The sequence below is a fragment of the Aspergillus wentii genome (genome assembly GCF_001890725.1).
Source record: "Aspergillus wentii DTO 134E9 unplaced genomic scaffold ASPWEscaffold_2, whole genome shotgun sequence".
In the NCBI taxonomy this organism is placed as follows: domain Eukaryota; kingdom Fungi; phylum Ascomycota; class Eurotiomycetes; order Eurotiales; family Aspergillaceae; genus Aspergillus; species Aspergillus wentii.
Window position 1 is genome coordinate 4,502,667 of NW_024467833.1, and position 19,774 is coordinate 4,522,440.

General features: G+C 48.4%; 9 protein-coding genes across 9 annotated transcripts; 5 read left to right on the forward strand and 4 right to left on the reverse strand.

Moving 5' to 3' along the window:
- Positions 1–172: 172 nt before the first annotated feature.
- ASPWEDRAFT_169585 (uncharacterized protein) lies at positions 173–2,483 on the reverse strand (the record flags this gene model as incomplete). Its single annotated transcript, XM_040830481.1, has 3 exons — positions 173–1,843; positions 1,911–2,278; positions 2,333–2,483. The coding sequence occupies 3 exons, from the start codon at positions 2,481–2,483 to the stop codon at positions 173–175; spliced, it is 2,190 nt and encodes a 729-aa protein (XP_040693435.1).
- Positions 2,484–3,229: 746 nt separating this feature from the next.
- Positions 3,230–4,308, forward strand: ASPWEDRAFT_106139 (putative L-cystine transporter; the record flags this gene model as incomplete). Its single annotated transcript, XM_040827788.1, has 4 exons — positions 3,230–3,270; positions 3,334–3,351; positions 3,424–3,865; positions 3,934–4,308. The coding sequence occupies 4 exons, from the start codon at positions 3,230–3,232 to the stop codon at positions 4,306–4,308; spliced, it is 876 nt and encodes a 291-aa protein (XP_040693436.1).
- Positions 4,309–6,364: 2,056 nt separating this feature from the next.
- Positions 6,365–7,351, forward strand: ASPWEDRAFT_25561 (putative C2H2 transcription factor; the record flags this gene model as incomplete). Its single annotated transcript, XM_040832743.1, has 1 exon — positions 6,365–7,351. The coding sequence occupies one exon, from the start codon at positions 6,365–6,367 to the stop codon at positions 7,349–7,351; it is 987 nt and encodes a 328-aa protein (XP_040693437.1).
- Positions 7,352–7,860: 509 nt separating this feature from the next.
- On the reverse strand, positions 7,861–9,868 carry ASPWEDRAFT_391576 (uncharacterized protein). The gene is made up of 4 exons (XM_040835044.1): positions 9,538–9,868; positions 8,490–9,471; positions 8,237–8,434; positions 7,861–8,183 (listed from the first exon to the last, which is right to left on the reverse strand). Exons 1-4 carry the CDS (start codon positions 9,713–9,715, stop codon positions 8,069–8,071), a joined length of 1,473 nt encoding a protein of 490 aa, XP_040693438.1. The 5' UTR covers positions 9,716–9,868; the 3' UTR covers positions 7,861–8,068.
- A 1,458-nt stretch (positions 9,869–11,326) lies between these two features.
- Positions 11,327–12,263, forward strand: ASPWEDRAFT_391402 (uncharacterized protein). The gene has a single exon (XM_040835038.1). It carries the CDS (start codon positions 11,567–11,569, stop codon positions 12,119–12,121), a length of 555 nt encoding a protein of 184 aa, XP_040693439.1. The 5' UTR covers positions 11,327–11,566; the 3' UTR covers positions 12,122–12,263.
- A 1,104-nt stretch (positions 12,264–13,367) lies between these two features.
- ASPWEDRAFT_25563 (phosphotransferase family protein) lies at positions 13,368–14,596 on the reverse strand (the record flags this gene model as incomplete). The annotated part of the gene is made up of 3 exons (XM_040832744.1): positions 13,368–14,064; positions 14,128–14,423; positions 14,498–14,596. The coding sequence occupies 3 exons, from the start codon at positions 14,594–14,596 to the stop codon at positions 13,368–13,370; spliced, it is 1,092 nt and encodes a 363-aa protein (XP_040693440.1).
- A 306-nt stretch (positions 14,597–14,902) lies between these two features.
- ASPWEDRAFT_37604 (uncharacterized protein) lies at positions 14,903–15,776 on the forward strand. The gene is made up of 3 exons (XM_040834725.1): positions 14,903–15,367; positions 15,430–15,602; positions 15,664–15,776. Exons 1-3 carry the CDS (start codon positions 15,031–15,033, stop codon positions 15,745–15,747), a joined length of 594 nt encoding a protein of 197 aa, XP_040693441.1. The 5' UTR covers positions 14,903–15,030; the 3' UTR covers positions 15,748–15,776.
- Positions 15,777–15,817: 41 nt separating this feature from the next.
- ASPWEDRAFT_37605 (pyridoxal kinase) lies at positions 15,818–17,629 on the reverse strand. Its single transcript, XM_040834726.1, has 6 exons — positions 17,294–17,629; positions 17,230–17,240; positions 17,042–17,121; positions 16,779–16,991; positions 16,613–16,730; positions 15,818–16,557 (listed from the first exon to the last, which is right to left on the reverse strand). The coding sequence occupies exons 1-6, from the start codon at positions 17,345–17,347 to the stop codon at positions 15,921–15,923; spliced, it is 1,113 nt and encodes a 370-aa protein (XP_040693442.1). The 5' UTR covers positions 17,348–17,629; the 3' UTR covers positions 15,818–15,920.
- A 550-nt stretch (positions 17,630–18,179) lies between these two features.
- ASPWEDRAFT_169592 (uncharacterized protein) lies at positions 18,180–19,322 on the forward strand (the record flags this gene model as incomplete). Its single annotated transcript, XM_040830482.1, has 1 exon — positions 18,180–19,322. The coding sequence occupies one exon, from the start codon at positions 18,180–18,182 to the stop codon at positions 19,320–19,322; it is 1,143 nt and encodes a 380-aa protein (XP_040693443.1).
- Positions 19,323–19,774: the final 452 nt, after the last annotated feature.

Consider the following 19,774-nt stretch of genomic DNA (forward strand, 5'->3'; position numbering starts at 1 on the left):
GGGAAGAGGGAGAGGGAAAGGTGAGTAAAACAATCAAAACCGCTTGCATCATTAACATAGTCATTCCGTCGCTTCGATAAATGGGAAACAAAAGAGAAAAGAAAAAGAAACTTATATCACACCAGATAAGCAAAGTCTTTGTACAGACGATATGCTTTGTATGTCCAGTTCATCAAGTGAATTCAACCTGCTGCTGTCTCTCTCGGGCTCGGGCTCGTTCTGCTCTTCTCCGTCTTCTGTTGTTTGCATAGTCTCCACTTTCTTCTGTTCCAGTGAATGTGCCAGGAGACGTGATGCTTCCAGCCCCGTATGGCAAGCTTGAAGGAGGATGGAGTGGCGGAGGAGGGATATGGCTTTGAGAGGGCGGCATGTAGGAGGATGGAGGAACGCTGCCAGTGGGGGCAGTGGAGTGGGCAGCTGCCTCCTGTTCTCGTTGAATCTGCTCGGCTTGTTGACGCTCCAATTCCTCGACACGTCGCCACCGGTCGTAACCACCTTCGTTGCCGGATAGAGAGCTCACGCTGCCATTGCGGCGACGAGAGCTTCTTCTTTCCCGACGTTTGGCTTCACGGTTGGCTGCAGCTTCTTCCTCGGTCAATCGTCGAAGAGTGACATGACGGCCGTCATTGTGCATCTTCAATTTGACAGACACAGGAGGCGATGCAACTTGCTCACGTCGTCTGCTGCTGCTACGGCGACGATGACTAGACGATGTTCCCGCAGCCGTGCCAGCTGCCGCTCCGGATGCCAAATCAGTCGTATCTGGTCGAGACGGATTGGGGCCCGTGACATCTGAGGGCAACTCGTGGCGGTTAGTTGAAGCTGGGAAATCTGATACAGGCAGTTCTGAGTGGGCTCCATCAACACCTCCTGGAGCAGGTCCTGGAGAGATGGCCGATTCTCCATGAGAAGGACCTCGTGGCGGTCGACTCATCTCGGTTGATAAGTCCGTTGCAGTGTAGGAATCTGCTCTTCGTCGTGGATAATACCCATCTCCCGTGTATCTTCGCCTGCTGTTCTCTCTGGCAATTCGTTCGTCCTCGAGGTCGTGACGACGCATTTCCTCCACCCGGCGCTGTTCATCATCTCCCTTGCGGCGTGTGAAGAAATTCTTAACGGCTGCAAGAGCACCGGCACCCAAAAATGCATTTCGAGCTTTATGGGGTGGCCCTTGATCGTGGTCGGTGAGATAGGTGCTATTGTAGTAATAGGACGAGCCTGGGCTCTGTGTCCTGCTCGGTGGCCTACTTGGAGGACGATTAAGCGGTGTTCTATGACTCGGCTCTGGTCGATGTCCATCTTCAAGCCTGCTTAAGCTTTCCTCCGTCATACTATCACTCCTGTGGGCTGGGCTGTACCGCCCTGATTCAGTGTCATTTTCACGATCGCGCCTTTTGTCGTATATCTTTTTGGCGAAAGCCGCCGCACCAGCAAGCGCACCTAGCTCAAGGAACTTCTTCCCCCAGCCACTGCGGCGCGGGCCGTCGTTAGAGTATTTCTCATCCATATATGATGTGTGATCGTCATCAAAACGGTCTCTTCGGGAGCGGCGACGGAACATATTGGCCAACCCAGCTCCTCCAGCCGTCGGACCCAAGTTGCTGTGACTATGGTAGCCGGATGAAGGTCCCGAAAGATAGCTATGCCGACTATCATAATCATTTCCCGTAGGATATCCTTCAGTATCGTAGAGATAAGACAACACGAAGAGAGCCGCCAAATACGCGAAGGCAGCGAGCGAGAAAAGGATGAACAATACTTTTGGTGAGCCATATAGAGTGAGTCCTAAGGGTATTTGGATGATTCCTAAGATGACCAAGATGCGACCAAGCCATCGATGGAGCTAGAATGCGACGTATCAGTTTCAACAGAACATATATTTGCAGTGTTTGTTCCATCCCAGGACTTACCACTAGCTTCAAAGGAACATGAGGGCTGTGCCTCTTGCTCTCAATCTTGTGGAGAAGCCAGCCCCATATAACCTGAAAAATAACAATGACATAGATTGCCAATCCGATCCCGTGGTGAGGGTTTGTCAAGCTCCTCTCAGGACCGACAGCAAACCAACCAAGCACGAATACGACCGTGGTCAATAGGAGTGTCAAAACCTGGCACCAAACATGTAGTTTGAAGGCCCAAAAAGGATTCCACCGAGAGTAGTATCGTATTAGCAGGACCGAAAAGGGAACGAGGCCGAGGAACACGATTGTTGCAATGACACCATGCGCGATTATCATGGAATGGTAACCGGTCATATTTCGAAATCGATTGCCCATTCCTAAGCTTAATTAGATAAGGATGCCAGATTATTACAATTCATGCTAATACCCACCATTATATTGCATCGTCGCAAAGTTTACCCCCATCAAATTGGGTAGGAGAAACGTATCGCGGCCCTTGTCCCAAGTCCCATCCCCAACATGCAACGTATCCGAGGCATACGTGCTGCTACCCGGATCCGTGAAATCTGAATTGGAAGTCATGATCTCCGGGTTGCTCTAGATCTCGATATGCTGGAATGTCGGAACTACCGAAGGAGATCTATTGAGATCCCCACCTCCGAAGAATGCACCATGCGCCGATAAGGAAGAGCGATCGGTTCTTGTGTGTTTTATCTCGAACTATAGGTAATTCTAATCGATGCAGATAGCCGGGGGGTCTCGAAATTTGATGGCCAACACGATTAATTGAGTCGAATGGTCTCTTGACGCCGGCGGTAGGACAGGATAGCGAGCGGGGAAGTCAGCACAATGGGTAGAGAGAGGGAGGAATTTTTTTCGACAAAGCAGGATAGGCTGAAGAAGACAGAAAAAACAATGGCTCCAAACAAGGTCGACTAACCGCTCACTTGCCGCCGCAGGGGATGGAAATCATAATAATAATCTGGATGGTTGGGAACAGCGAGCTGATCTGCTGCTGCGACCCGCCGCAACAACTGTTTGCCGTATAGGGTTTAGCGCGACATCACATATCCCGGACAACGAGATGCTGAGTCATCTGCTGAGTAACCCGCGGCCTGTTTCTCCTGACCGCCTTCTCCTTGCAGCTACATCACACGTCACATGCCCTCCTTATCTTATCTTCACCTCCAATTGCGCCATTCCTGTACTCTCTCACAAGACCACTAGACCTCCGCATTCTCGTTCTTCAACTCCTCATCCTCGATAACTCATTTTACAAGAGCTCATCTCAATGAGTTTTCCATCTAGGTGACGGTTACGATATAAAAATGGCTTCCCAACTTGAGGTGTTCGTCAAGGCGCTCTCTCGGTATGTACTTCGTTGCATAGCTTTCTAGATTGACTCAGGACGTTTACTGATAAGCTTGTATAGCCTCCTCGGATGGATATAGTATGTTCCCAACCTAATCAAACCTCATAGTCTTCTATTCCCAGAGCCCGGATCACTGACACTTCACCAAAGTACGCTTTGCTGGTCTGCGTCCTTCTACCCCCAGCCTCTCAGCAACTATCGGCGGCGTTCGACTTCTGGGTCAACCATTGACTTCCCTACTTTGAACGTATTGGGCTTCCTCAGCTACACGATTTATACATCTACATTTCTCTGGTCTCCTGTGATTCGGCGTCAATATGCTGCTCGTCACCCTCTTGCCGAAGACCCAACTGTGCGCTTTAATGACTTTATCTTTGCGCTCCATGCTATCATCCTCAGCATTGCAACTTATTCACAATACTGGCCAAAAATATGGAAGTTCAAATCCACGACCCACCAGAGAATGAGCAAACCAATCGCGGTGCTTTTCTGGGGTTGTTTAGCATCCTTGGTCATCGTGATTGGCATTGTTATAGCCAAGAGCTCGGATAAGGGCTATGATCCATCGTCGTCATGGGCATGGATCGATGTGGTAAGTATAAGACTGGGGGAACCCCTCTATAGCTTTTGGGCTTGACTGACCGGGCCCGAAAAATCCAGATCTATGCTTTCTCCTATGTAAAGCTGGTTGTCACTGTTTTCAAATATATCCCTCAAGCTTGGCTCAACTTTAAGCGCCAGTCAACCGCTGGTTGGAGCGTTGACCAGGTCCTCCTTGACTTGACTGGAGGTATCTTGTCTCTGCTTCAACTGATCATCGACTCCGGTTTCCAGAATGACTGGAGTGGCATCACAGGAAACCCTGTGAAGCTCCTTCTATCGAATGTCACCATTTTCTTCGACCTGATATTTATCGTCCAACACTACATCCTCTATAAAGACGCCAATGATGATACACACAAACGGCAAGATCCCAGCCTTATAACTCCTCTTCTGTCCGAGCCTGACAACCTGTCAAGGGCTGCTAGAGTTTAGCCTGCTATATTCATAAACGATATAGATTTTGCATGGCATAGAGCATATCACTTCTTGGAAAGACTTGTTTTCCCTTTGTTCTTCACTTTTTGGTTTCTCATTCAGAGCATTTCGGGGTATCTTTTGGGCTTTTGCTTTTGCTTCCCTTTAATTTTCCCACCTATACAGATTGCAAGGGTTTCAAAAACCCCTCTAGTTTCGGGCAACATGATATGACCAATTTTGAATAATCTCTCATACTTTTTGGCTTGTTTCTTGATCAGCTCGACACGTATTTTGACAGGCCTGAGCTGAAAGGCCCGCCAAGTGCGTTTCATCCGTTGTAACCGCAAGATGGAAAATGACTCACTCTGAAGCAAGCAAATGAAGATACATCCAGGAGTTCCGCCAATTAATTTTTTGGTCGCAGAGGCTATCTCGAACCGACGTGGGGTTGTTGAAGCCTCATGTATGTGCGCATGTTTTGCCCACCGCTCTTTGCTAGCAGGGGTATGCCGGGCGGCTCCTCTGGAGATGCAAGGTGCCGCGCTATAACAGAGCTAATTGACCAACCGTCGAGTCACAGTCGAGAGTTCCCATCGACTAGGGCGACTGGCAGTTGAACTAATTCTCATGCCGGCCATCACCGTCGGTGACAGTTTGTCTTTTTATTCGGGTGCAGCCCGGCTCAAGTGCCCTTTACCGTTCACACCTATACAGACAAGTTGATCACGAACGACCGGGCAACATCCAGTCATTTCACAAAATCAACCATAGCGACGTCATGTTTAATGACTCAGGGGTTACTCGGTCGGTATGAATGCCTTATCTCCTAATTTTCCAGTCCTCATCCCTGTACGCTCGCTGACTTATTCTCAGCTGCTAACTATGTCTGATCGTCGCGAAAAGATCGTTGCTTTACAAATCACATCGGAAAATGAACATTTGCAAACTACACGTTTAGAGGATCTGAGACTCTCAGAATAGGTCGTATTCTAACAGAACAGTTGGCTGTTTATATTAACTGAGACATTACGATCCTGATCGGAGCTCAGCCTTGTGGCCCCAAACCGGGACGTGGCGTTTCGATCTTGCTTTTTTTGTTCTATATGACAAAGTTGAGGCTGAGTTCCCCCGAAGGCCCGATTTTAGCAACAAATGGGCCCGAAGATGTGGATGACGGAATCTCGCATGGCTTTGCAGCATGTCGAACTGGATCCACACACGCTTCACAACTACCCTCGTCTGACGATGCTAAGAAATAATCCGCGGCTAATGCAATATTTCTGGTATTATGAGGGGCTCTGCATTGTCCTTGATCCAACCAGTTTGCTCATGGCCCGTCTCCCACCTTCCTGGATGGGCTAACTGCTCGTGGCCCCAGTATGGATGACCATTCCTAGGGGAAGAGTCATGGTGATAGGATTCGACCAATCCACCTGTGCCCAGGATGGTGCTGATCTCTCTGGTGCTGATCTCTCTGCAGCCGTAGCCTCAGCCGTTTTGGATATTGAAATCTGATTGATTACTGCGACATCGAGACCGTTGACAGACAGGCCTGGGCGCTGAATATGGATGGAACCTGCAACTGACGAATGGAAGCGCTTTGTGTTCTAGGCCATGCAGTCTGTCCAGGTGTCTTTTCAGCCAGAATGTCCTCCCTCGCACATCGCCGAAGGTTTATCTGATTCCACAACAGACAGTTTATCACTTCCAAGATATATGTGATGGTCAGCGCAGTCAGATGACTTCACGTCTGCAGTGATTGATTGGAACACACAAATAGAGATCTTGAGCATCGGCAGATCAAAACGCCAACAGTACCACCAAATTCTCACCAGTCACCCCCTGTCATTCAATCATATTGCAGTACCTGAGACGTCTTCTATTTCAGCTACTTGATCCACCATCACACTCGTGTACTTGCACAGCCGCATCTGACACCCCAGATATTCTTTGTCAGGATTGATTCGTGAGGGCTTCTTTCGCATTCCGCGCGGCCCTAAGCCTTATGAATATTGCCGTGGCTCGCTGTTCTGCACTTGGAGTCGCTAGACATTATTCATCCCAAGCGAGTATGGATAGACACTTTTTGGCACCAGACAACTATATCTCGAGCTCTAGAGATCGCTCTCCTGTTTCCGATACAGCATCACACTCGACATACGCAAGCACCGAGCCATCCATGCATCCAAACATTTGCACTGAGAGTGGACTACCGCTGCTTTTATCTGATCAGTGCTTCGTTCAGTCGCCCACTATGCAGCAGAATCATTTCCAACCGACCTCATTCCACACACTCCCTTCCGATGCATCCAACTTCATCCCATACCAAGCCGACACAATACACCATGTCAGCGAAGAGGACACGGGAGGTCTATACTTTCCATACATCACACAGCAAGGCATCGAATCCATACCTTCTCTATCCACAAACGACCACACCACTCCCTTCGACATCTCGGCAAGCTGTCTACCCATAAACCAATGGATACAGCAACCAACCTACCTCTACCAAACCGACTATCAAAACACCACCGACGCATCCTTCCACTCGCTCCCAGAAGATCAACCAACCGCCTTCTCAACCTCACCCCCTTCAACCATCATCCACAACTCTCCCATAACAAACTACCACTACCATCATCACAACCACCACAAACAAGATCACCAACAACACCACACCCAAACCCAAACCACCCACCAAGCCCCCTCCCCCTCCCCCCAACCTCAACCCTCCCCAAACATCTCAACCTACGGCCACCCCAACCCCGACGGAACCTGGCGCTGCGCCTACCCAGGCTGCACCTCGCAAACCACCTTCCGCCGCGCCTGCGACCTCCGCAAACACTTCACCCGCCACCGTAAACACCTCTTCTGTCGACACGTCGGCTGTCCACAGGCCAGCCGCGGCGGCTTCTCAAGTTCCAAGGACAGAGCCCGGCACGAGGCGAAACATAACCCCGGCGTGCTGTGTGAATGGGACGGCTGTGGGAGGATATTCAGTCGTGTTGATAATATGAAGGATCATGTGCGGAGGATTCATAAGCGGGCTTCTGCTTGATTTGGCTTGATTTGATTTGATGAAATCTTTGATTTTGGTTTGCTTTTGGGTTTGATTTGGGTAAAATTGATGAAAGCGAGCGAGCGAGCGAAGCGAAACGAAGCGATGGAATTGGAGTTTCGGTCTGGGTTTTCTTTTCTTTTTTTGTTTGGACTGTATTTGATATGGTTGCTACGAAGTAGATGTACAATTTTTGATGAAGGATAAACGAGCAGAATGTGAAGAACTTGATGATCTGTTATAGAAACATGGTTGGCAATTACTATGTGAATTTCTTTCGTGTCATTCATACCACATACCATTTGTCCTGTGTAGATGCCACGGCTTACTATATGTATAGTTATGGCCACGGAAAATAAAAAAAGATAGAATAGAAAATGTGACAAAATATGAAACAAGAAGATAAAACAAGTATATCTCCAAACGCCCTGCGACCTGGGAAAAGAAAAAGAAAAAACTTGTACAAATCTCACGCTTCGCCCTTAGTCAAGACGATCCGGGGGAATTATATATGCCAACACGAAAAACGAATGACAATAAATCATCATGACTCTAGACAACTGGTATCATGGATGAAAACAAAAATCAAGGCAAAAAATAATACTAATAAGGATCAACCAACAAAAACACTTCGTAAATGCATGTGCAGTATACAATGAAGATGACCGCGTGATTCCCGACAGTGCTGAGAAAATCATCTTCAAGGTCATTTCGACGTTATGTATTTGTTCGACGTCGCCTCCCCCGCGTGCTGCCTTCGGGCCTTTGAGCGAGCACTTGTCGTAATTCTGGATCGTCTTTACTCTTGTCGACATGATGGACTCGAACATGTCTATTTCTTGTCAGTGTTTTCTTTTATTATTCCTTTCGTGGGGATCAACTTACCGTTGAAGATTGTCTGGGCGTGGGTATTTGTGTTGCTGATCCGGACAGAACGGACATACATATCCTGGAGAGTTATGGACGAGGCCATGTCGAATCATTTCATTTTTCCGTTTGAAGCCCTTTCCGCCCAAAGCTCGAGGACAGCCTTCGACGGGGCAGAAATGAGGACGATCCTGAGAGTGCACATTTGCATGGGAACTATTTGAAGCATGAATGACTGTCACAACATCCTTATAGAACGCTCAGGACTTACTTTAATAAATATTGAGTCTGAAAAGGCAGAGCATTACACCCTGGATGGCGACATTTATAACTTCCCGTAGGAATGCTCCCATTGGGCTGCGTATTTGAACCATAGGGCGTTCGGTCACAAGTCCCGACCGTTGATTGTTCAGTTGGTGTCGGATAACTTGTGGCTGGGCTTTGGGCTGACTGCGGGGAAATTTCATAGCTCGTGGTAACGTATGATATGTCTGACTTTCTGGGATAAGGCGGTTGTGATGCTGGGGAAGACACAGCTGACATGTCTTTTGAGCTTGCAGGCGACAGATGAGAGTAGGGACTAAGGGGTATTTGGGGCGTGGGGTATTGCGCTGCTGGAGGAAGTGGACGTTCGCGGACCATTTCATTTCGTGGTAATGATGGGGAGGAGCTTGTAACGGATGGGAATGAATATGGAGAAGTACCGTTGACCCGCCCTGGTGGTTCTTTAGGGGGGATACCGGAAAGTTCACCCAGGGCAGACTGTAGTGAGGGCAAGTTCTGATGATTGTTGTGTGGTGAACGTGCCGATGCTGGCTGAGGAGGCGACTTGAGAATCGGGGGCAACTCTTGGTCCAGGTGCCCAGGCTCGAACCTCTTTTGCAAATGATGGTTCTCTGACGCCTCAACATGGCGTTTGAAATCCGAGTTGAAATGAGGTTGCTGTTTTTGAGGTTGGTTTGGCGACCTCGGCTCGAGCTTGGGCCCATCCGTTGGCAGATTTTTAGTCTCAGTTTCTGGGGACTCTCTAGCAATCAACAACGAAAGGGCACTCGCAGCTGCCTGGGGTAATTCTTGAGGCGAGTGCGATGGCGGTTGTGATACCGGCTGTGATGGATGCACAGGTGGCTCGGCAGGCTCTGCTTTGAACTTCAAGAACGATTTTGTCGACGGGCCCGGGTCATCATCTGGCAGCAAACCTATGTTGTGTGGATTCTCATTCTCATACTCTGCAATATCAGGTCGGTCCGGGGCTAAAGATCTAATCAGCACCGAGTTGCCCACACCTGTTACGGGCTTGGAGATCGGCTGGCGCTCACGGAGACCGTTCGGATGCGTTCCCTTGTCTGTAGGGCTTCCAGTGGTATTGCCCTCAGGGGACAAGCGGCGCTCATTGAGGAGGAATGGCGGATCATCCGGCTCGAGCTTATAGTTGACCTCCTGGGCCTGTAGACGGGGGGAACCATGGCCGTCCTCAGAGTCATATGCGTCGTTCATGAAGACGGTGGTTTTGTGCGCATTAGGTGCGCCACCCCCCTTGGTTGCTTTTTTTTCTTTCTTTCTTTTTCTTTCTCTTCTACCTTCTCGTCCCTTTTCCAAATCAGAGACCCAGATAGGTGGTAGGCTGAGCAATGAAGTTGCAGCCCATAGATCAGGCCACCTTTTCACTCAGTTTTTAAATGACAGTCTACCCTGTTTAGCCAAGTTAGTGTCTACTGCCAGTGGATAAGTACACGAGAAAAGCCAGGATGAGATGAGGCTTGTTGGGCAAGGTGGTACATGACTAGGCAAATCATCCAAGGGTAGATCAGATGTAACATTATACAAATAGATCGACGATTAGGGAGTATGAGCTAGGGATTCTCCCATAGCATGACAGATAGAGGGTCAAATGACCACGAGACCCAGACTGTGGAACACGGAAGGAAATGAAGGGGAGAGGAAAGAAATCAGGAACATCGGATTAGGGCAATTGACGATGGAGTACAGTTTAGATGATAGTCAATTGGACTATCACACAATAAAATTCCCCATAACACGCGAAAAGTGGAGGCAGAAATCAAGATGACAGGCGGGATATTGCTGACATTTGACGATAAAAAAAAACCAATTTTATTATGATCGCATCGCACGAAAAGACAATCAAATATAATTAGAAGAGCTCACCTGAAAAGAAACGGGTGGAAGAATTTAAAAAAGCTGAAGGCTGAGAAACCGAGCGCTCCGTGTATGACAAGAATAACAAGAGGAATTGCAGTGTTTCGGGATTGAGGCTCTCGAGCGGACCATCCACACACGTCACAGTTGATGGAGAGCGAGGAGAAAAAGAGGAGATGGGGGTGGGAAGAAGAGAGCACGGCCAGCAGAGATCAGAGAGCGGAAAATAGAGGATAGCCCAGGGCAATGATGGCACACAGAGGCACTACAGGAAAAACAAGAAGAAATCGTAATCACGACGAGGGCCAGCGAGGAACACGGCGACGATGAGGCTAGAGAGCGTAGTATGAGTGGTCGGCTGGTGGAGGGCTGTGATTGGCGGAAAGGGAGCGGTCAGGCCAGGGAGGCAGAAAAAAAGAGCCCGAAATAATATGACGATCCACCGGAGAAGTGGAGAAGGCGTTTAGTGTGCGGATCTGACTGGTTAAAGATGGTGATGAAGGGTAGGATATAAGGAGAGAGAGGGATAAAAAGATGGAAGAAAGATCGATGAGAACTGAGAAGAAAAGAAGAAGAGAAAAAGAGAGAGAGCGAGAGAGAGAGAGAAGTGGAAGAGAGGCTGACGGGGGGGGAGGGCGTACGATACGGTAAGATACCAAAAATACACAAAGTACACCCACGAAGAAGAGGCCCCACGTTCGGGAAGTGCATGAGGCTCTGCCAAACGGGCCGTTATTGGCTGCCGGGCGGGAACAAGGGAGGAGGCTGAACTTTGTCCACGGGTTTTGCCTGTTTGGGCTCTGCACGGAACCGTCGTGGAACCTCTAAGGCAGCAGAATAAAACAGAATATAGTAGAATATATACAATAAATATATACAAATAAATATAATAGACAGAATGTATTTATATAAAATTATAGTTAAATAAATATATAAAATACTAGATATAATAGAGTGGATAGAATGTCCAAGCTGACCGCTATCCAGGTTGACATTCCTGCTGTCAACTTATCTCGCCAACCGATGGCCTGTTGTCCAATGCTTATTTCAATCCTTTTCCGGCCTTCCTTTCGCCCTCTTATAGGATCTTTGGTCAAATGAACACGACAGATGGCCATTCCAGGTATTCTTACGCCTTACCTGAAACCCTCCATTCAATCATCTTTTCTCGGTTGATATTTCCGTCTTCCAATGCAACCATTCAGCGGTCTCTTTTTTTTCCCCTTGCCCTCCTCACACAATAATATTCCTCAACTTCTCAAGATTGAGCGCATTTTCCTCCCCAACCACTCTCCTGCCCTACTATGTCGTAGGCTAACTCCCCTAGCAACTCTTCATCTTGTCGATCTGTCGGCCACTAACTCTCGATATCCTCGCCTGTCGGTTTTCTCGCTGGCTTCATTGGATCTCGCTGCCCCCACGTTACCTTTGCCCTTCCCCCCCTCTTTTCTCTCTCTCTTTTTCTGCTCTTCTTCTGCTTCCTCGCATCTCCACTCGCAGGGAAGATTCGACGGATTACATCACTTACAGTTACGCTCCTCTGCACGCTGCATCTCAACTTCCATTCCTTCTCTAATTCTTTCCCCTTCTACCCCTGTTCCCTGTCTGCCTTCCCTGTTCCCCTCCCTTAATCATTCATCTTCGATGGAGACGGACTCTTCCGTTGCTTCCTGGACTGCAGGAATTCAGACACTCTGCCCCGTTTCGGCTTTTACTCCTTTCTATCTTCCGATCTCGACAGACTGACAGACTATGCGTGCTATGCGCATAGTATGTGGTTATGCAAAAGTACCAGGTCACAAATAGTCACCCTTACCATCTGCATGAGATGTTCCCCCATCACAGTCACAGCGTACTTGATCTCGAGTGCTTCACCTTCTTTCTAATTGGTCTGGAACTCCTTTCCTAGCCCAGCCAAGTAAGGACAACTTGCTTACATGAATATTGTCCATAAATCCGAACCGACCGTTCCAAATCAATCATACCATATGAAGTCAACAAAAAATGGCAGATCTCACTGAGTCGTAGTCTACCTAATACTAATCCATAATCCATTCACGTGTGGCCCAATCAACCCCCCAGACGTGTTCAAACTCGAGGCAAACAAAAACTCCCTTACGGCCTTACTCTGACTGACTCGAAGCCGGGCCGCTCCGAAAATTCCTGTAGGCCAAGTCGAGTTCGAGAAGAAGAAAAACAAAGAACGAATCCCATCCGGATGGAATGCAATCCATGCTCGAAAAGAGTGGATGCCATTCGTCGGTTGTTCGTCTGGCAAGTCTGAGGCTGACTGACTTGAGTTTTTTTTATTTTTGTTGTCGAATGTCGATCGGACAGCGCATCGTGAGCCTCCACTTTGAGTTGAGTTGAGTTGAGGGGGTTGGAGTATTCTAGAATTCGTGATACGGACAGTCCCTCTGACCAAGGTGTGTATGTGGATGTTTGAGAGAGGTGATATTCTCTCACCCATGACTCATAAATAATATACTCGATTCTTTTCGTTTTCTATTACTATACACAAACCGTAGACCTAGTCTCTACCATCAATAGTACTATAGACACCTTCCACTTATAGTTATATCACAGATATTCAGTAACATCGACAGTTTCATCATGTCTTAGCTACTACACACTCCCTGTATTCTGTAATAAAATAGACGTTACTACAGGTCTATCCCAGAGGCGATAGGTGGAGATTCTTCAGCACCATCTCGTTTCAAAAATGCGTCCGTCGGATGATCATTGTCAAAAGGTGTTCAGGCTCGGTTCTCCGTTGGCGTTGAGCGATGGTCACTGGGAGACGGAATCGAACCCCGGTCGGTTTTACCCACCCCCCACTTACCTACACTCCCGGCGCTTAGGATATTAATTGTCTGTGCTATGTTGATGGTTATGTTTATGTTTATTGCTCGCATACATAATCTCGTGGAGAGGTGAAGACGGCCATGTGAGGAACAGCTGGCAGTAAAATGTCTTGTGGACTAACTAGAGGCTACAGTTTACCCTTTGGTGATTGCTTTTGTACCTCCTTCACTCGTGCCCACGCTTCTGATGCCATCGGTTTGGCATTCCGGGCGTATTCGCCCGCCCGGGCACTGCTCGCCTGTCTCTGGGCTACTCGTGCTGCGATGCCCTGCATGATGATCGAGCTCCGGTAGGTAAAGAAGGCATCACCCCAGAGTATCTCCGGTGTCGGGTCCCAGCCTGCTACTTCGCCGTACCATCGAATGCAGTCTGCGCGAGTAGGCAGTCCGGGAACTGCCCCAGGTCGGAACTTCTCTTTGTTAAAGTCTGCCCCGTTCAGGAAATACGGACTGGTGAGGTTGCAAAGGTCCGACAACGGGTGTCCCACTGTTGCCATCTCCCAGTCTAAGATTCCAATCACCCGGGCTTCGGTCTTGTGGAAGATCATGTTATCAATCTTATAGTCACCATGCACCAATGTGCCTCGGTCCTTGGGTTGTGTTGCCTTGTTTGAGAAAAAGGCCACCATATCCTTAAAGTGTGGGAGTTCTCCGACAGGCTCTTTGGTTTCAACATCTACAGCCTGCGACTGTGCCAGCGATACAGCAGAAAAGGTCCGGAGCTGACGGTCGTAGAAACCGGTTGGTTTTCCAAAACTTTCCAAGCCCACCGACTTGGGGTCCACGCTGTGGAATTTGGCTAATGTTCGGACTGCGCTCTGCCATCTGTTGATCATCAGTAACCCGTCGATCTCTCATGCCCAGTATCAGGAACCAAGAAGAACATACAGCGCATTTCTCTCCTCCGCGCTCACCCCAGGCATAGCGGGATCCTCATACTTCCGCCCGTCCAGAAACTCCATAATGTAGAATGGTGTACCGATGACCTTTTCATCTTCGCAGAGACAGTATGCCTTGGGTACGGGTACGTCCGTATTTTGAAGCGCATGGATGATTTTGTATTCACGTTCGACCTTGTGCGCGGTCTTGGAGAGTAGCTTGCCTGGGGGCTTCTTGCGCAGGACATATTGTTTTCCGTCAGGGGCAGTGAGTTGGTATGTAGGGTTTGATTGACCGAAGGTGAACTGTAAGATGCCAACGCATTAGCGATACTATGAGCTGTACGTTTTTCATTTAATCAGTAATAATCTGTACTTACCTGTTTCACATCCAACGGAGTTGCGATCTCCGGTACAGCTTGGTTAAGATACCGTTCCAAAGATGGAATATCAATCGGTTGCCGCACAGCTCCAGCCATGGCGCAAGGAAGGTAATTAATTTCAACAAGTATATTAGACTCAGATAATATCAAACAATATGAAATATGGATATCAAATGCGGAGAAGAAGAATTGAGCTGGTTAATAAGGAAATACCCAAGGTGGAGAGACTTTGGAGACCTCGATACTAAAAGCAGCCGGGGAACCGAGGCTAAACGCCAAATCCGAGCACCTGCGGGGGTCCATCCGCTGAGTCAGCAGAAAATATAGAACAAACAGAAGCAAACACGCCCAGCCAATTTGACGCGCTGCGCGTTTCTCACCGCCAGACGCGTTTCCTGAATGGGGGGACAGCAGGAGGGAAAATGATCCGTTTATCGAGGGGCAGTACCTTTACAGCTCGACTCTTCTTACACCGCAATTCCTTTCTTCCTTATCACTCTCTTCGTCTGGAAAGATCAATTGTCTATAACATGACCAAGGAGACTACACCACCTCCCACCACAACAGAATCAACTACCAAACCCACCGTTAGCCACGAACCTCCCTCCCTCCCCGCTTCACCCCTCGCCAAACGAACAAAGCCCACCGCCGAAAAGATGCCTTCTAACGAGACCCCCGTCACCTCTATCGCCCAGCCCCTCCCTCCCCTCCTCGTTAAGAAGCTCAATGAGCACGCCACCGCCCCTACCAGGGGATCTGCTTTCGCGGCCGGCTATGACATCTACAGCGCCAAGGAGACCGTGATCCCGGCCAAGGGCAAGGCGATGGTTGAGACTGGTATTGCTGTTGCTGTGCCTGCTGGAACTTGTGGGTTTATCAGATGATACGATTAGATACGTTTGATCTGTGTCAGCTAACGGTGGAAAAAGATGGTCGTGTGGCTCCTCGTAGTGGTCTCGCTGCTAAGCACTTCATCGATACCGGTGCTGGTGTCATTGATGCCGACTACCGTGGTGAAGTCAAGGTTCTGCTGTTTAACTTTTCCGATGTCGATTTCACCATTAACAAGGGTGACCGCATTGCGCAGTTGGTTCTGGAGAGAGTGAGTTGATCCCCCACGCTTTCACACTATCTGATTGCTAATGGTTGTTCTTTTCGTGTAGATCTATACCCCTGAAGTTCAGGTTGTCGAGGAATTGGAAGAGAGTGTCCGTGGCGCTGGTGGATTCGGAAGCACCGGTGCTTAAATGTTCAAAAAAAACTTATATAAATATTCGGGCGCTTGGGTAAAATGCATTAGAGAACGAATTATGACGGGTTTATCTGGATACATTTTTGTTACCTTGACTGGTATCAGTACAATGCATATAATTGTTGCATATCTTTTCTCATCTATTCTAATTTAAAAAGATACATTCTATTAGAGTTGAGCCGGAATATCTTCCTCCTTCCATTCCTGCGCTTGGAAATCAACCGTTGGATGACGCAGGAATTGTACATTCCGTACCAACCTCACCTCGGCTGCTTTGCTCTCCCGCAGGTGCTGTTGCTTTAGTCTTTCCTCCTCACTGAGTCCCTGTGTGTTCTCGTCCTGGGCAGCCAGCACACGGAGCTCCGCATTGCGTGCTTCCATGGTCTTCTCAAGAACACTGTGCATACTCGCCAACACCTTTACTGCAGCCTGAGCGAGGGGGAGATCAGTTGCCTTGACATCATCCGGCGAAACCCAGGACTTGGTAGTCTGGAGACCCGCGCCCGCAGCAACGACAGCCTCACGGAGACGAGCAACGGTCAGCGCAGCGAACATGTCTCCCGTGCCGCTAAAGTAACAGTCCAGCGCGGGGACATCGATGCGGAACAGTCGTGGGGTTCCATCTGAGCGAGTGGTGGAACCGATGATAGTTAGGGCGTTAGAATAGGAGGTAGGGGTTGATTGGGAGAGTTCGGAGAGATGCACCGAGGTGATGATGATGTGGGGGACGTTGTATGTGTTGTGGATGACGGTGATGGCTTTTGCGAGGGTGCTGAGGGAGGAGATTTTGATTCCGGATAGGACTCTGCGTTATATTAGTTCCTGGTAGGGGTAGAAATGTAGAGTAGAGCAGTACTTACTCGGCTTCGAATTGATTGGGAAGGATCAGGTCGGCTTGACGAATGGCCTGTTTGTATGCTGGGACGACATCGTCGTTGACATACAACCGGCCTTGGTCTCCCATGACAGGATCAAGAACTAAGCCTGGTTAGCTTTGTCCTAGATGAATAACAGACAAAAATTTACCCCAAAAGAAAGAACCGGGCTTGTTTTCAGCCTTTCGTCGCAAATCCAACGCAATGGACCCAACAGCCTCTACCGCAGCAGCGCTGGGTGCATACCCCGATAACATGACATCAAAATCTGTGAGATGGCTCTGGTTGAGGCCTTGATAAAGATCATTGATTTCTTGAGCGGTTGCCCTGGTTCCTTTGAACTGTTTGTAGCCAGTGTGATTGCCTGGTCGAGTTAGTATAACTTGGCCGGTATCTCGTAGCACGATAACTTACTGAAATGCACAGTGTTCAAGGCCGCGACTTCGCATCCCAGGGATTGCATGACAAAGGTTGCCATTGTATTTCCGACATATCTATCGTCTGTTAGAGGGACGATATGACGCCGATAAGGTGGTCAGAGGGCGGGGTGAGTGCCCATCCACTTCAGGATGTCTTGATACAAGACTAGACTGGTGACGTACCCATAGACGACCTGTGAAACGTCAATAAGCTGATCTCAGTATCTGGATGAAGGGCATGGCTTACATGACTTGCGACGGCGAGGACCCGAGTTTCGGGAATCAGCCAGTCGGATGACATTTCCGCAAATTGACAGGGGGGTTATTTATGGAGAGTATGAGGATGAGTGAAGATCAGCGGAAGAAGCAATGCTAGGATGAAAGAAAAGCAAGACAGCCTTATCACGCACGAGATGGAAGAAGCCGATGGAATATGGGGATGGCTTGGAGGCATCGTGTGTCAAAGTGGAGGAATTGCCCGCGGTTTGATTCGCCAATGACAGGCCATCGTTTCCGTCCGTTCAAATATTATTATTCTGAAAGAATGAAGGTAAATAATAATTAATAATTATCAGAATGAGAATGAAGTGAGATACAAATAAAAGCAAGTAATATGCCGATCAAACGATCCAATAGTCATGCTCTGTAAGCCCAGGGATTCAGTGTGGCTGTTGACCGACTCTTATGGTATCACAACATCCCCAAACAGTCAAAGGTCACAAGTACCACTTGCAGTCAGCCTTTCTTGCTGATCATCATCTTCTTTGGCTTCACGATATTAATGACCCTGACTCTCGATTCATATATCAAGTCCGGTTTGATTAATTAAAGGCCCACCGACCGCTCTAGCCCAAAGTTGGACTCCGACTAACAGCGAAAAGTAACACAACCTCGTGTCCCTGCACGCCATAAAGAAACCCCCATCCTTTCTCTTTTCCCTTCTTTCTTTCATGCGGATTCCCAAATGGCCTGGTGATGATCCTGTCTTTCAATTGATCCCTATTCCCCAGCCGTTCGCTCTCAGGAGTTGAATCTGTCTTTAGTCTGCCATGTCGCTTTTTTCACGATAACACTCTCTTTAACCTCATTTTCAGCCCCTCGTGGCCAGTCACTCTTTTTACACTCCAAGCATCATGAATGCCTTTTCAGGCTCTTCTTTTCAGCCGTTCAGGGCTGCTAGTCACTCTTTATCATCTGTTGTTGACATTTCTTGCTTTGCTCCCCGCTCACGCTTATCTCCTGAAACCAAACAGCGTCGCCAACATCGAGTCAGGGGAACCGTTCGACTTCATCTACTCCTCCTCGTCGTCTTCATCATCTGTCCATCCATCTCTGCTTCGATCCTGCCTCATATCGCCCGATCGGATCTGGATATTTCCATCTCGACTCCGCAACTCCCAAGTGGAGAGATCGTCAGCGATGATCACCAGCACGAATCCCCACTAAAGCAACGTGCACGATGGTCTCAACGCCGTGATGAGACTACATCAGATCCATCCTCATCACAACCATCCCCAGATCTAGCCAAGAGATCATCCTCATCCTTCCCTACCCCCTTTGACCACAGCATAGACGACAACTTCACGAAAAACTACCCAAGCTGTGCGAAGTTCTTCGACAAATTCCTCTCCGACACCACCTTCACCAACTGCCATGCTATCTCCATGCTCATCCGCGATTCCAACTCTTTCTTCCAATCCCTCCACTCTATCGCTGCGACCTCCCTCATCCTAGACGCTGCCTGCGATGCCTCCGTAGCAGAATGCTCCACCAAAATTTCCAAGCTGGCCTCCCAGCTCACCTCCAGCTCCAACTGCGGTGATGCGTACGACGCCAATGAACCTCTCGTCGTCGGCGCCTACACAGACATGATCGCCTACCAGCCCGTCTACCAGGCCTCGTGTCTCAAGAACCCTACCTCCGGTGATTATTGCTTCGTCGACGCCATCTCCAATTCCACCAACGCAGCCGACTACGACGCCTATTTTCTGCCGTTGGGCGGCTCCTTCTCCGATTACCCGACTTGCAATGAATGTCTCCAGGCTACTATGGACGTTTACAGTCACTGGGCTCAGATTGACGAGCAGCCCCTCGATCAGACGTATATGCCTGCTGCGGAGAAGGTCAATACGCAGTGCGGTGCCAATTTCGCGAATCTAAACGTTACGGTTGGGCTTAATAAAGCCGTTAAATCGGGTAGTTGGACCGTTACGCCTGATCTTCATTGGATGGGAGGTATCCTAGCTTTCAGCGTGATGGCATGGGAGTTGATTTGATTTGATATGATGCAACTGTATATCTGACGTGGGATGCAATGCTTCCTTCATGCCAATTCCTCTCCACGTCTTTTTTAATAGTTGGCACTGTTCAAACATGTCAATATCATGGTCAATGGATAATGACAGCGAGTCGTGTTATTTTTGTGTGTCTATCCTTCATGCTCTATTCTTGTTGGTTTAGATAGTAATGCTTATACATAAAACTAATCGACTTTTACCAAATTTCTACCCCCTTCAAATCATATACACCACACCAGAAAATAGAAATAGACAAGCTCATAAAATCGCAACTATTGACATGAAAATAGAACCGTCAATATCATTCACACCACCACATGCTCAAAATGCCCTATTCCTCAAATACATAAGAAATATCACACAAACGAAAGATGAGGTATATCCAACATTAAACATTTTGAAATCTTTGACACATGCAGAAAATAGATGCT